Source organism: Coturnix japonica, chromosome 3, assembly GCF_001577835.2.
Source record: "Coturnix japonica isolate 7356 chromosome 3, Coturnix japonica 2.1, whole genome shotgun sequence".
Classification (NCBI taxonomy): Eukaryota; Metazoa; Chordata; class Aves; order Galliformes; family Phasianidae; genus Coturnix; species Coturnix japonica.
Genome location: NC_029518.1, coordinates 44,300,611 through 44,316,368, shown reverse-complemented (window position 1 = coordinate 44,316,368; position 15,758 = coordinate 44,300,611). Strand labels below are relative to the sequence as shown.

At 36.3% G+C, this 15,758-nt stretch overlaps 1 protein-coding gene across 16 annotated transcripts in view; it reads left to right on the top strand.

Annotated features, from left to right (window-relative positions):
- Nucleotides 1-15,758, top strand: part of SYNE1 (spectrin repeat containing nuclear envelope protein 1) — a 280,905-nt gene that overhangs the window by 249,437 nt on the left and 15,710 nt on the right. For 10 of the 16 annotated variants that reach the window (XM_015858221.2, XM_015858220.2, XM_032443843.1 and 7 more), the window contains 9 exons: nucleotides 2,786-2,973; nucleotides 5,522-5,672; nucleotides 8,551-8,733; nucleotides 9,188-9,325; nucleotides 10,054-10,245; nucleotides 11,087-11,420; nucleotides 12,239-12,307; nucleotides 13,942-14,084; nucleotides 14,949-15,075. In XM_015858221.2, the coding sequence (XP_015713707.2) occupies nucleotides 2,786-2,973; nucleotides 5,522-5,672; nucleotides 8,551-8,733; nucleotides 9,188-9,325; nucleotides 10,054-10,245; nucleotides 11,087-11,420; nucleotides 12,239-12,307; nucleotides 13,942-14,084; nucleotides 14,949-15,075 (1,525 nt within the window). Of the gene's footprint in view, nucleotides 1-656; nucleotides 745-2,785; nucleotides 2,974-5,521; nucleotides 5,673-8,550; nucleotides 8,734-9,187; nucleotides 9,326-10,053; nucleotides 10,246-11,086; nucleotides 11,421-12,238; nucleotides 12,308-13,941; nucleotides 14,085-14,948; nucleotides 15,076-15,758 lie in introns of those variants that run through there. The other 6 variants (XM_032443851.1, XM_032443844.1, XM_032443847.1 and 3 more) reach the window with 4 other exon arrangements.

Here is a 15,758-nt window from a genome sequence, read left to right as displayed (position 1 = left end):
AGTTGTGTTTCTGAGATGGTAAAGTGCTGGGCAGGGCTGAACATTGCTATCAATTAACTAGATACTTGGACTTATTTTTTTTTTCTAGCAAGCCTGTGCAAACATTCCACAGTTTTGTTATACCCACTCCTTATGGGACTTACTCTTGGTATGATGACTGGTGTATCTGCTTTCTGCTGTTTCTTTAAAACGGTTCCTGTGGAGTGACAGCATGCAGCAGTTTTCTGTGGAAGTCTGAGTGGTTTCACTGGAACTCTAAAGGGGAGAAATAGAGGTTAATTTTATACTGGGAAGATACCATGTTTGGAATCTTGATGATCTGATAATGCTGCAGATCATGGTCATAATTTAAAAACCGAAAAAGCAAAGGCAAACAAAACATTCAAATATATGGCAACCAGTATTTTTGTTACTAGGAGGTTATATCTTTGTTCATTTTATCTTAGAAGGCCATTATATTGGCAGTCTCAAATATCTTATCCCTCTTCTTTCTTCCCTGTTAATGTTCTTTTCCATACTTAATCTTCCACTGAGGCCATTATCTTCCCTGCTCATACCGCTACCAATTGCTTGTGTACAACATTAGATTAAAAATATTATGCTATGAAAGAGAAGGGACAAATTCCATCTCTGTAACTTCATTGTCTACTTCTCAGCATCTTCTTCAGCCAAGGATGAGTTTTGGAGGTTGCTGATCTCTGTAGTGAAATTAAGAGGCAATTCAAACTGGATATCCTGGGGAAGGTAGTGTAACCTCACTGCAGCATTTTCCTAGGACTGAAAGCTGTATTTCAAGACTTACTTGTTTACTTTTTCAGTCTGCTACCACTTGAAGTTGAAAAATTAAGTTTGCTTTTGTGATGATTGAAAAACCCAATCTGTATTTGGGTGACAGTGATGTGTAGAAGTAATGCTCTTTCTGTAAACTAACCAAAAGGCTAATTGTTTTCTAATAAGCATAGAAAATTTAAAAAGCCGAGAAAGAAGCTGAATCTGTGGGAAAAAGAAAAAAAAAAAATAGACATCATGTGTTTAAAAAAAAAAAAAAAAAAAAAAAAAGAAAGAGTGAGAGTTCTGAATGTGAATAAAAATTTAATTCTTAGGAATCCTCCAGGACCACCAATGTGGCAGTTCTACCTACCACTCTACTCAAGAACAGTGAAGAGTAGGTTGTGTTACCTGAACTTTCTTAACCTCAAATTTCAAAGCTGTCTGGAGTATGTGTTTTGAAGTGTATTAAAGGTATTTATAGCACCCACCCTTATATAACTTTTCAGGACAGGGAGAAAGAAGAATAAGTACGTTGTGATGGAAGACCATTTTCTAGGCAAGTGAGTGGACCACAACTGAAGGAAAAAATATTATGATTTTCCGTTTTATGGTCTTGTGTCTATGCTCATAAAGTATCCTTTTGTTTCATAAATGAGAAGAGGGTATTAAGTTATTAATTTAAGTTATAGTAAATTATTCATCATCACAAACAACCAAATCAGATGCCTGATATAAGATAACATTGCTCCATTTCAAATTTGATGGATTTTTTTTACATACCACATTTAGATCTCACTTCCTTCTGGAAGGCTATTTCAGAACTTTGTATTGCTTGTTTTTAGCAACATTTGCCTAGTTAGAGCTTGTGTTAGTGCACAATATGTTAGCACTAAATTAATTTTTGTGTTTCTGCTTTTCTTTACATGTAAAATTATAAGGAGCCCTTTGGCTCTACTTAATCTCAGTCTACCAAGTATTTGTTCTCCTAAAGAAAATTTCCCATCTTGAATTACCCTAGCAGATATTTTCTTCATCTGAACTGAAAGCGCATATAAGAAGCAGTCTTCACTTTCTGATCTAAACACATTAGTACTTCTTGGTCACTATTGGGATTATGTTACCTTGGTCCTATTTCCCTTTCCATCTAATATTGTGATGGTTCATTGCAAATTTAGGCAGAAGTTAAGGAAGGTTTCTTTTCTTTGTGCTTATCCAACGGAAATAGCCAATTACTTTCATAGCTTGTCTCAACTTGAACTTGCTCAAGACAGTAGTTGAAAAGATCCTTCAAGAAGAAGCGTTATCACTAGTGTACCACGAACTGTCACAACCAAGGAAGCAGCGTAAGAAATAATACTGATCACATTTAATATGTGCTGAGACAGTGAAAGTGCATTTTCTTTCTGTCCTAAATCTTCTTCTGCACTTTCAATTAAAATTACATAAATTTTGAAAGCTGAAGGAAAATGTTCTTACAAAGTATGCACAGTTTGATGAGTGCTGTTGCCAGTCACCGTGTCAGATGTGCCACCATGGAGCTAGCTCACCTTTTTGAGTAGGCTTACAAAGGGTACCTCCATCAAACCCTGGCAGTAGATATAAACGGGGTTGTTGTGTTTTTTTTTTGCCACTGTTCTCTTACTAACTTCTGCCTTAGATTCTCTGTGGTAACATTGAAGGGTTGGGAATAATTGCACCATTTATTGGTAATGCTGATTTAGATGTATGTGAAAGATGTTCAGCTGAGCATGCCGTTTGTCCCAGGTGATGGTCTGATGTTCATAGGCTCTGAGAGAGCTGTTCATGCTGCTAGATTCTCTTAGCTTCATTGATAACATTGCATCACCACTTGTGCTGTCACAAGCACAATGTCTATTTCAAATTGGTCGTTGCTTTTTTTTTTTTTTTTAATGTTTGCAATTGTATTAAGTTTGTTTTGAAAAAGTAGAGCAGAAGCGCATCTGTATTTACATGTTTTGTGATTTCTCTTAAGAATTAATTTCTTCATCTGCAGGAACTTCAGAGGGACATAGAAAAACACAGCACTGGAGTGGCATCTGTTCTCAATTTGTGTGAAGTGCTTCTTCACGACTGTGATGCCTGTGCCACAGAAACAGAGTGTGACTCTATCCAGCAGGCTACACGCAATCTGGACAGAAGGTGGAGGAACATTTGTGCAATGTCAATGGAAAGGCGACTTAAGTAAGTCTGTAATGCCAACAGTATTTCTTTCTGCATGCAGAAATACGGGATGAGATGTAGATGATAGGTTTGTATTACTGAGGGGGAAAATAAATAAATAAAGAAGAGATCTACAGAACAGAAAAAGAACATGCATTGAATAGAGGTCAATAATTATCATGCTGTGGGGGGAAAAAATAAAAAGAAAGTTGAATTATTTTGTGTCATTAGACAAAGTACGTGTGTCATTTACCAAATTTTTGTATACATTAGGCCTTTGATGGAATACTGTCTGATTTCACTTACTACATAATAGTAACTAAAAAGAAATTAGGGAAAATTTAGATGTAGCAATGATTACAAAAGGTTTAGAAAGCATGAGCTAAGAGGCAGAGTTGTAATAGGTACATCTATCCTCCAACTTCTTAGCCTGATGATGAAACTATCTAATTAGGGTTTTCATCTACTTAACATTCCTCAATGGTTTCTTAGGTATGAAAATTTTTATTTGGAAGAGTTTTAGGAATGATCAAACACTCATCTGAAATTTCTTAATCTGACTACCTTAGATGAGTAAGCAGGGCCATTAATATCTGTGTACTTTGGGTTTGGTCTTATTTACATGCATGACTCACGTGCTTAGACCATCTGTACAATGCATACCCATGAATTCCAGACATTTGAATGGAAATGCTGGATGGAAATATGACAACAACACGGTGGAAAAACAGAGGTCAATAGTTTTCTGTCTTGGATAGCATGGATGAATTTGATAGCCAGAAATATTTAGACTAGTTTGGGCCTATGCTATATGCTCTGAGCTGATCATTAATAATGGGTGTTCATGTAGCTGTTTGAACTTATATTTATGATGATATTTTCTGTGTGTTTTGAAGTTATTAATCTATGTAAATTTTATGGATTTTCAAAATGCTGAATTGAACTTTATGTTGTGGAGTGTTCTTAATGTACTTTTATTGTACTTTTTATTTACTTAGCTTAAACAAAGAGTTTGTTGCTTTCATTGTCCTGCTTCACATACAGAGATTGCCATCTTTGACTGATTTTTAAATTGTTTCTATTTTAATTTGTGCTGTTAATAGATTTGTATAACAGTAAATTGAGTGATAATTAATTAGAATTTTAATTTATATAGAAACAGTTTTTCATTTCAAAGAAAAAAAAAAATCCAGTATTAAGTTCAACAACATATCAACATTAAAGTTTGAATTTTGCCTCAGAGTATTGCATGGATGAAGTTCCTCTCTGATCTAAGATATGGGAAAACCATCTATATGCAAGAGCAGACAAAGTTCTGCTGGAATTCAGCCTGTCCTCAAAAAAGATCTTATTCTGAAGTTATTGGGATTTCACAGTCTCGACATTAAGCCAATTTGGAGGCAGAGTAAAGAGCCAACCACTATTTTCACATACTCATCTGTAGACAAATGAGGGCTGCTCCAAAAGCAATACCTCCTCTTTTATCATATTGGCCCATAATGTCAGGCTGATGATGGTGGTATGGCAGTAGAGGCTGAGCTTTCTCAGCAGTAGTCCATTGCATTTTGTTGATGTACAACATATGGAAGCAGAGCGGCAGGGCAGTCTGACAAAACAGCATCTGACGTGGAGGTGTGTTTAAAGTCATGGTGTAGAATTGAATTCCTTCATGCAAAAAAATTACCCCCATTGACATTCATCAGTGTTTGCTGAATATTTTATGTAGTAGTGTGTTTCAGCAGTGGCAGCTGTGACATGAAAGATAAGCTATGTTCTCATATAGCTTTACATGAGCATGACATGCAGCCTCTTGTTCATCACTGGCAAAAATGCATAGCTAATGGTGGTGACTATGCTGAAATGCAGCATTTTGTAGCTGAGAATTTGCTTTACTGAATAGTGCTTTGATGCTCTTTGTATCTGTTACAGTTTACACAGAAATGAATAGAAGGCATTATTTTGAAAGAAACCTATGTAGTTTATACAAAAAGTTTGTAGAAATTTTGCCTTTTTTTTATTAAAAAGAAGTTACAGTATAAAATGAGAGATAATATTTTACCACTTATTAGTGAATGGCGAAAAACTAAGCAAGTTCATGTCCCTTTGAGATGAAGAATAATGACCAAGAAATTTAAAATGTGTGCTGCAACATCTTTAGCATTCCATTAACTAAAAAAAAAATTAAAAAAAAAAAAATCTGCAGTTGAAGGTAGTGCTGAATTTCTAATCTCTAAAAAATTGGCTTAGGTACCCATGCTGGCCTTTCTTTCTGAAGTTATTTACTGTGTGGTGTTATTTTTTCCAACTCCTATTGCATGTTTATAGTGTTCTTTTTTATACTCTTACCAAAATTAGATGCATTAAAAAAAACCACCATCGTCTTATTCTAGCCCCGTCTGGAATGAGCTGATCTTCCCTGTTGCCTGTTTATCAACCCTGCTGCCTTAGATTAAGAGCCAGTTATTATTTGATGCAGTACTCTTTTGCTGTTGTTGATATTTATTTAAAGTGCTGTAGGTCATCTGGCATTCAATCTGAGCATTCGCTTAGTTTCCGTTATCTATTGCAGAATTGAAGAGACATGGCGGTTATGGCAAAAGTTTTTGGATGACTACTCTAGATTTGAAGACTGGCTAAAAAACTCTGAGAGGACAGCTGCTTTCCCAAGCTCTTCTGGTGTGCTTTACACAGTTGCTAAGGAAGAACTGAAGAAATTTGAGGTGATTTATAATACTTGAAATTCAATATCTACTGATCACATTACAGCAGCCAGCTGGTGCTCTCCCTTCTCTGCAGACACTGTATTAATATAATGGGGTTTATGGTCTTGCAAGTGCCCTCACTGGTTTCTAGTTGAAGGTGGAAACAGAAAATGTTAATAAGTCAATCCAGCCTCACTTGTTTTTTCACCAGTTAGATTTCTTGGCATTTTTTTCTTACGTAGTCCTTTAGTACACTCAGTCAGTAGGTGCTCCATAGCATTTATTTATCTCCCTTCAGTAAGTGCATCTTCAAATGTATGTTCTATGTCCTAGCTTTTGCTTTGATTTTTATTCCTTCTTTCTGTAACACTCTGACTCTAGCCCTCTGAAATGTTTTCTTGTTTTATATAGAATAAGATTTCCCCATGTGAGATTCTTATCCTCGAAATTCATGTGCATGCAAGTATTGTTGTATGTCCACATGGTGTCCCTCGTGATTTATAAGTTAAAGTATACTTAAAAGTTGACAGGCTGTCACTATAGTTAGTGCTTAACAGCTGGTTACATAACTGTCATTTATCCTACAATGTGATGCCTTGTCTCATGTTTACAATGGGTTGTATGCATGTGTAGGAAGCACACATAGTTCATGCTTCTAATTGTAGGTAAAAATCACAGAATAATAGAATCAGAATAGCTTGTGCTGAAAGGGACTTTAAAGATAATCCAGTCCCAACCCCCCACCATGGGCAAGGTTGCCAGTCACCAGATCAGGCTGACCAAAGTCCCATCCAACCTGACCTTCAATGCCGACAGGGATGGGGCATCCTCAGCTTCCCTGGACAAGCTGTGCAAGTGTCTCACCAACCTCTGAGTAAAGAATTTCTTCCTAATGCCTAACCTAATTCTCCCCTATTTTAGCTAAAAGCCTTTAACTCATGTCATATCACTACACTTCCTGATAAAGAATCCATCTTCAGCTTTTCTGTAGGCTCCCTTTAGGTGCTGGAAGGCTGCTATAAGTCTCTCTGTAGCTTTCTCTTCTGAAACAAGGCAACAACCCCAGCCGTCACAGACATTCTGGAGGTGATCCAGTCAGATGATCTTCTGCTCAGTGTTAGAATTACAAGAATATCAAGGTGGGAGAGAAAATTGTTTCTGAAGAAGGAAAACAAATTGTTTAGGCAGTTCTGTAAAAAGCCGGGTGCTAGAAGGTATTTTCTCTGAGGAAAAATTGCAAATTTTAAACAGTATCTAACACCAGTTAATTCTTTTTAGTTTAACATTTAATTCAGAAACAAGCTGATTCGGGTTTTATTATTGACATTTTGCATTTCTGAATGCCAGGTTCTGTTATTAAACAGACTTCTTGATTAAAGTGAGGTAGGTTACTTCAGTATAATGAAGTTTACTTTCTGGACATGAGTGCTCTGTAATGGACTTTCTTCCCATTGCCATTTTACTTAGTGATCGGTATTTAAGCATCTTGTTTAACAAGCCATCCTATAAGAAATAGTATCAAAAATATCTTGGCTGTCTTTGATTTTCAAATCTGACCTGATGTTATCTGAAGTTTTTCACTGACCCTCAGTTTTTATGGTGACCTTCTGTCTCCTGCAAACTTATGGAATTTTTACAGTGTCAATGGGAACTAGCTGGAAAGTGTAGTTTAGCTGCCTTTCTAGAAGTTTCTAGAAACCTGTTTTCCCTACATTTGGGTTCTTCTTTTTTCTTTTCCCTCTTCTTCATTATTTTTCTTCCACTTCCAAAATGGAAGAATGGAAAAGGCAACAGTGTTCAAAGTTTAGTGTAATTCAGCAAATATATTGTAAACTCGGCAACCAATAAATAATAACTGAAGCAATTTTATGCTTTAGCTGACAATATTTTTCTGACTTTGTTTTCCCCACTGTATTCTCAGTTGAATCAGTTCAGTTAAAAAAAAACAAACAGCAAACTGTGTAAGAACATTTCAATTCCTGAGCACAGAAATCAGAGCTGACTGTCATTTAATTCACAGTACAAAGTCAAATTGCTTCCTCCGCAGTTGTTTCCTGAGAAATGAAAAGAGGTTATAGGGTGGAAGGCAACAGATGAATTGTTGTTTAGCTGAACTGTGTAAGCATAGCAAACAAATGTACTGTTGTTCTTTTTGCTGGACAAGTCTTGGAAACAGGTGAAGCAACAACTGCATGTTTGTGGATTGCATGATCCTAGTAAATGCAATCATTTATGCCTCTGCTATCTCCTCTGTTCTCTTTGTACAAATTTAAGTGAATTCAATTTTTCTGAGTATTTTGTTCCAAGCATAAGCCCATTTGATGCTTGTTGGTTGTCCTCTACTCAATTTAGTAGTGACTTAAGCAAAGGGAATAGTTATATTGAGAAGATGGTTTTGGCTTTGATATTTTTTCTTTTTTCAAACCTATTTCTTAATCTCTGCCTCTAGTCTTATCATAAAAATGTGCTTACTTATTTTTAGCTTTAGTATAATATGGAGAGTATATATTGCTAAGGATGTTTTTAATGAAATTTTCTCTACGGAAGCATGTTATCCACACTTCTCTAGTCCTTAGTAAGGGTAATGCCCAGTCTGGGGAAAGACTATTTATTTGCATTGTAAACAATACTGGAGAGCAAGTTTGTGACACTACAGTGGAAGCAAAAAATGGTTCACTTGCGTTGAAGAGAAATATGGTGATGTAGTCCATAAATTTTCCTTTGCTTGATTTTTTTTTTTCTTTGTGACAGTGGTAGAGGAGATTTTTTTTGAAACATAATAAATGATTTTTGAAGAGATTAATTCAATCAACTCATTATGTTGTGTTTTCTTCAGCATGCTACATGGTAGCTATTCAAAATGTGAAGCTGATGGTGTCTTTGCATTCCTCTTTAGGCCTTCCAGAGACAAGTGCATGAAAGTCTGACTCAGTTGGAGCTGATCAATAAACAGTACAGGCGCCTTGCCCGTGAGAACCGCACTGACTCTGCCAGCAAGCTGAAGCAGATGGTCCATGAGGGGAACCAGAGATGGGACAATTTACAAAAGCGAGTTACCTCCATCCTGCGCAGGCTAAAAGTAATTTTTCTGTTTTGAAGCTTTCACTATTGTCCTTATGAATCAAGGGTGCTCCAGAAGCTTCCAGATTAATGCATTTGCAGAGGTTTTTAGGGGATTTCTAGATTTGGAAGAAGTAGGGAACTTCTTATTCTTTTATTACTTCAAAGAGAACTGTAGTCTATAGGTAAATGCTTGATGCCCATGAATACCAGCTCCTTCTTAGTAGTTAACTTTCATACATCTGCTAATTGCAGATGAAGGTGGTATTACTGAAGTGGAATCCCTAGAAATCATGCGGGAAAAAGGTGTACAGATTTTGGGTTAAATTTGAAGGGCATGAAGATTATTTCTCTGGAGAACTACTGTTGCTGTTTTTTGTTGCTGTTATTATCTGTAGTTAAACAGCTTACTGCTGTTTTTGGGGACCTTTTAGTAATTTCACACCACTCTGTTTCTCACTCTCCTTCCCTAGCATTTTATCAGCCAGCGGGAGGAGTTTGAGACAGCACGTGATAGCATCCTGGTATGGCTAACAGAGATGGACCTGCAGCTAACCAACATAGAACATTTCTCAGAGTGTGATGTCCAAGCAAAGATAAAGCAACTTAAGGTAAAGAGTAATGGCATGGAAAGAGGAGGAGGGAAGAGAAAATGAATATAAACATTCATAGATGAAAAAAAATTAACATTATGCCAAAGAGCAGTGTTATATAACTTGATTATTGCAGACTGTCTTCATCTTTGTAAGTTCTGGGATATGTCAGGTTTCAATTCAGACTTTTCTGCCAGAGTCAAAGATCTTTCAGCACTGAAAAATTATCAGAAAAACAAGGGTGATAGTTCTCTAATTAAAGGAGTTGTTTTCTATGAAAATAATGGGAGTTCTCTACTATTGCTAACACCTAACAACTACTATGTTTTCTAACCATTTCTGCATAAAAAAAAATATGCATTCTTTGGTCCAAACAGTGCCAATAATGTTGATACTGTGTTATCCAGAATTCCCTAATGTTAGCTTTAGAATCTGTGTCCATTTCAGCCATTTGATCACAGGCATGGCTTGTTTAGAGATTAGCATTCTTTCCAAACACAACAAGAGAGAAATGAGTTGGTAAACCATGAAGTATTACTGTTTTTGACAACAAAGACTCTGGAATGCTAAGTCTAATTTCTCATGCCATAATATTAAGAAGAATACTAAGAATCATTTCTGTTTGTTACCCATACCATTCTCACTTTAAAAAAAAAAACAAAAAAACAAAAAACCACTTCTAAGACTTGTATCCTTAATATCTTTGGAGGTCTTAATGATAAAGTATGGATTTTTCTTTTATAAAGGCTTTCCAGCAAGAAATTTCACTGAACAACAACAAAATTCAGCAGATAATTATTCAGGGTGAACAACTCATTGAGAAAAGTGAACCTATGGATGCAGCTGTTATTGAAGAAGAACTAGATGAGTTACGTCGTTACTGTCAAGAGGTCTTTGGACGTGTGGAACGCTATCACAAGAAACTGATCCGTCTTCCTGTGTGTATACTTACATATGTATTTGCTTAATTGCCATTTTACAATGAGAGAAGAAGAGAGAAACGTGTTGAAGCAAACTAACATGTAACTTTCCCCCAAATTTTGTGGTTTTAGTCTCGTTACAACTCTAACCAACTGTGTCTCTTCATTGCATGCTATTTTTGTCCTGTTTAGAAAGCAAACTTAATAGGTCCGGATTTTCAGTAAATCATCAAGAAAATTCATGCTAACTGGAAATTTATAAAGCTTTGCTAATATATGATTTAATCAGCGACTCATTAAGTTCTGTTTTATTTTTAAAAAATAATAATAATGATAAAGAGTTTCTCTCCATGCAGTAGAGACAGAAATTTGTTTCTAGAACTTTCCAGAACTGAAAAAACAGCTGAAAAAGAGAGAGCAAAATTACTTTTGATAAGTCAAGTCCAACTGAAGAAAAAGAACAAAAAAAAAGGTTTTCCAAAATGTGAAATAATGTAATGACAACACTGGTCACATCAAAGGTCACCTACACTTCCTATGATTTGATTCCAAAGTTTTTTTTAACTTTATGTCTGCATTACAGAGGAATCAGTAAAGAGTCTGGAAAGATTTTCTTGATGCGAGACTGTGTGGTGCCACACATAATTAAAATGGGCAAGCACGCTGAACTTTCTCGTTCTATTTTTTTATGGATCTAAAAATAATGAAGGAGGAGTAAAAAAGGATGCAAATGGAAACACCATCACTTGACTATTACCTAATGCTTCTTTATGCTTTATATTTACTCTACCCAGGCTGACTAAACAGTGAGTGTTTCTGCTTGTTGCATTGATTGTTTCTGTTCGCATTGTTCTTCTAGCTGACAGATGATGAACATGACCTATCTGACAGAGAGGTGGATCTGGATGAATCAGCAGATCTCTCTGACATACACTGGCATGACAAATCTGCAGACAGTGTTCTCTCCCCACATCCTTCTTCCAACCTTTCACTGCCTATTGCACAGCCAGTGAGAAGTGAGCGATCAGGGCGGGATACCCCTGCAAGTGTGGACTCTATCCCTCTGGAGTGGGATCATGATTATGACCTTAGCAGAGACCTGGAGACAGCTGTTTCACGGGCACTGCACTCTGAGGAAGAAGATGGAGAACAAGAGAAGGATTTCTATCTGAGAGGAGCAGCTAGTATAGCAGGTATGGTGGCAAATTGTGTGTCCTCTCTTAGTAAAAAGGGGCAGATGCTGCATTGTGTGGCTTCTTGGCCAAGATGCTCATAGAAAAGTATTCTAAACGGCCCCTGAAGATCTTAAATAGCTTTCCTGAAGTGATCCCAATGGCCTTCTGGCCTTAGACACAGTGCTGGAAATTCCTGGATGACAACAGCCTTGGAAAATTGCAAAGGTTTATGTGATACGACAGAGAATTGGCTGTTTCTCTGTGCCTGAAGCCTGCCAGACGGGATATGTCATCTGTAACAGCAATGCATCACAACTTATTCTGACTAGAAGAAGCTATACTGAATATGGCAAGAGGTGAAGAAATGCTGGGGAAGAGATCCACAACTCAAACTGTGAGGTTCTTAAGTAAATCTTAACTCAGTACATATTCAGGCAAGACTCCAACAACTGAGTTTAGCTTGAGGTGAGATCTCAATTCTTGCTCTCCTGCAAAGCTGGAAATCCCTTCTATGTGTGTATAGTTTGTATAATAAATCTCAATTAATGAAAGTTACCAACTGCAGCCAACCATGAGGGAAAGTTTAATGTTATATTATACTCTGATCTTGTGGCTCTTTTGCTTTCCAGGTCATCACTCTGAAAAAGAGTTAGGTTTCCCTTGATATTAAGAGACTCTAGCAGGCTCCTTGCATTTGTCTTCATCATTTTTCCTTCTTCAGAAAGGATCTGCGCTATTGGAACCATTTATATACTCCATACCATGAAAAAGACTCCTGCTATGAAGACATGGCCATTGCTGAGCTATCAATTTAGACTGTGCTTTTATTTTTTCAGATGTAGAGATCCCTGAAACTCTTGAGGCCTATGTAGAACTTACAGAAAACGCACTCAAAAATATTTCTGGTAGGCATAAAAAAACATTAAGCAGAGCCAGGTGCAAATATCACAGAGCACAAGCATAACATCTCTCTCCTCTTTATTGCGTCTTTTATACTTTTCACAACTTACAACATAAATGTTTCTTACTTGGCAGCACTGGCATGTTAATGTAGAACTATCCTGCTTTACTGCTGTGATTAAAGGCATTATTAGGTGCATGGACAAAACAATGATATTTAAACTATTTGCCCTCCCTGCTAACAAGATATTGCTGATTAGTAATTTACTCATATTGGTATTTATTCTCTGAAGTCCTTCAACAGGAGTCAGTACGTTATGTCTCTGAGAGAAGAGTGATTTCTGCAAATTTTAACACAGAAGAAAATGATAAAGTTAAGGAATGAAACCTAATTGCTTAGTTTTGCCCATTTTTACATCTTTATATACAACCACAGTCTGAATTATGACTTAAGTATATAAATTTTAGGCTAGTTGTTTTGATGTTTTGATGATTTACAATGATGTACTGTCCTCTGGTGTCTTTATCATACTGCACCATGCACCACCTCACTGTGCTCGCATCCACTGTTTGTTCTCCAACAATACTCAGCAAGTGTTGATGAATGACACTGGGTGTTTATTTTTTTTCCTGCAAGGAGGGACTCAATATCACCCCTTTTCTTCATCCATACTTGCACGTCAGACACCATTTGTCAGCCTGCCCTTCTGCTGATATCAGTCACATGGCAACAAAATGAACGAAAATATTGTTAGCAAAGTTCATCTTCTACTGCCATACCACCAGTACCTGCCTCTAATGTCATGGGCCAACATGATAAAATGGGAGGCTTTTTTTTTTTTTTTTGAGCACCCCTTATATTTAGCAGAGTGATATTTGTTATGAATTAAAAGGTTTAATATTGTAGAGGTAGAGGCTCAGTTTTCTGTAATTAGCTGGACAGAAGGCTTCTTTTCTCTATGTATGCCTTCAAACTTGTTTTCATAAACTAATTCAGACTGTCTTTGTAAACAAATGGAAATTAGTCACGATGATAGAATATGGATAAGAGGAATCTCACATGGTCCTCTAGGCTGCAGACTGCTTCAGTCAGAATTGGCTGTATCTGATTCATATCACAAAATTCATTTGATCTCTACATAGAAAATTCAAGTTAGTCCTGTTTCAAAAACATCAGTATGTGTTCCAAACAATCTAGTAGAACAGCACAATTTTTCAGCTGTATTAAGCATTTCTGTCAAAGATTGGGGGCGGGGGGAAATTGCTTAATGTGGTTGTTTTAATCATTTGTGGACTGTTCCCTGTGGCCGTCCAAAAAATCCAGTCATCTCTGGATCTTGAAAACACTCTCTAGGGAAACTGTCTTGTCACACTATTTTGCAAGCTTGAAACTGAACTCTTTCTTCATATGCTTATTCACTTCTATGGTGATCTGTCCTAGGACTATTGCTAACCATGCTCTAATGGAACTAGTCATCCTTTTGCTTTGACATTGTATCACTCATGCAGTTGCACTAGTGTTTCTCCTTTACCGTCTATCTAGTATTCCTGACATTTACTCTGCTTGGGCAAAAAGTAGAGAAAAGTTCTGGACAACTTGGATAGCAATCACTTTTTTGTTGTTTGGTTTTTGTTACAGGAGAACCTGGTGCTCTAGAAGCACATATACGACAGCTGGACAAAGCCTTAGACACAAGCCGTTTCCAAATACAGCAAACAGAAAACATCATCCGCAGCAAAACACCTACTGGACCAGAGCTGGATGCCACTTACAAAGGATATGTGCGTGTGCTTGCATCTCATCGCATGCTGACATTACCAAAAATCTCTGTTCTTGGTCACAGTGCAGTATATTGGAACACAAATCAAATAAGCACTCCAAGTTTAGATTTGCTGTGGAAAGAAATGTAGCTGTTTCAACATAGTAATGAGATATTACTGCTTCTCAGACTTATGTTTACTACTCATGACCACATGCTTTGCTGTTTACATTATTAGAGTTTTACAATAGTGTAAGTTTACAGGAACACGACTCCAGGAAATTTATTCTGATATGATAGTTTTTTTAAATGTCCTAAACTAATTTCTTACACATGTGATATAGCCCATTTAAAGTTGATACCCTTATTTAAAACTCCTCGTTTAAGAGCAAGTTTTATAGTTTTATGCCCAATATTCATCTTGATCCAAAATAATAAATATGTGCATATGTGGAATCTATGATTGAAAAACTTTCCCAGAGAGGTTTTCTGGAAGAAAAATCTTTCCATAAATTATTCAGACCACTTTGCTCCTGACAGAATTGAAAGATTAGGTGCTTGGATGCATAGTAATATTTCCATACAGATGTTTATTTCCTTAATTGTGTCTTCTGATGCCTTAACATTTGTAATTAATGTCACCTGTAGTCCTCCAGCGTTATTTGGCACAGAGACACTAAGTTGTTTCTAATTCATCTGAACTTATACATAAACTCTTTTTAATTTCCATTATCATTTCTATTGCTACTGCCAGGGCAGGTTGTCAAAGTAATAGATTTTTCTCTTCACACTTTAACCTAATTGTTGAAAAGCTGCATTGCAATTTGCATTTTCCCTGCAACTGATGCACACTGAGATGGGATTTTTTGTTTGTTTCTTACCACAGATGAAGCTACTAGGTGAGTGCAGTGGAAGCATAGACTCAGTAAAAAGGCTTGGATATAAACTGAAAGAGGAAGAGGAAAAATTATCTGGTCTTATTAATCTGAACAGTACTGAAACACAAACAGCTGGTAAGTAACATTAAGTTCTCTGATGGAAAGCAGTAAAGGGAAACAGTGAATATATGCAGTGTTTTTTTTTGAAGTCGAGCTTGGTGCTACATAACTATCTGTTATCATATTTTGTTTAACATCTCTTAGGATTAAGTAGGGATTATAAGTATTAATTCTATATGTCATATGAAGACATTATGCATGCAGATGCATTTTAAGAACCTTTTTCTATAATGACAGGTTGCAATAGGCCTTTAGGGAAGTCCCTGTAGATGCAGTGCATTGTTATTGAATGTTCTCTTTTGAAAAATGGTTGTTTATGTTGTCCTACGAAATATGTATGTCATCATTCATTTCTTCTGGTATCACTTTCCACTTTTATCTGGTAAAAAAAAAACCAACTTCGTGGATTTTTTTTTTCAGAGATTGTGAAAGCAGTGTCTCAGTTCTCAGTTTAGCACAATCTATTTATAATTAATATTAATTTTAAGTTGATGGTATGATGCAACTTATCCTTCTCTAAGACACAGCATTTCAAGCTAACTAATGAGAAGAAATATACTTTGTTATTTTTTTAGCAGAGATAAATATACAGTACATCAACAGTAGCTTAAGCAAATATGATGATGTAGGAATATTAAATTCTGAGAGTTACAAATACTAATGAAAATGATAATAAGCATTTAGCTAGTTAGATGTAT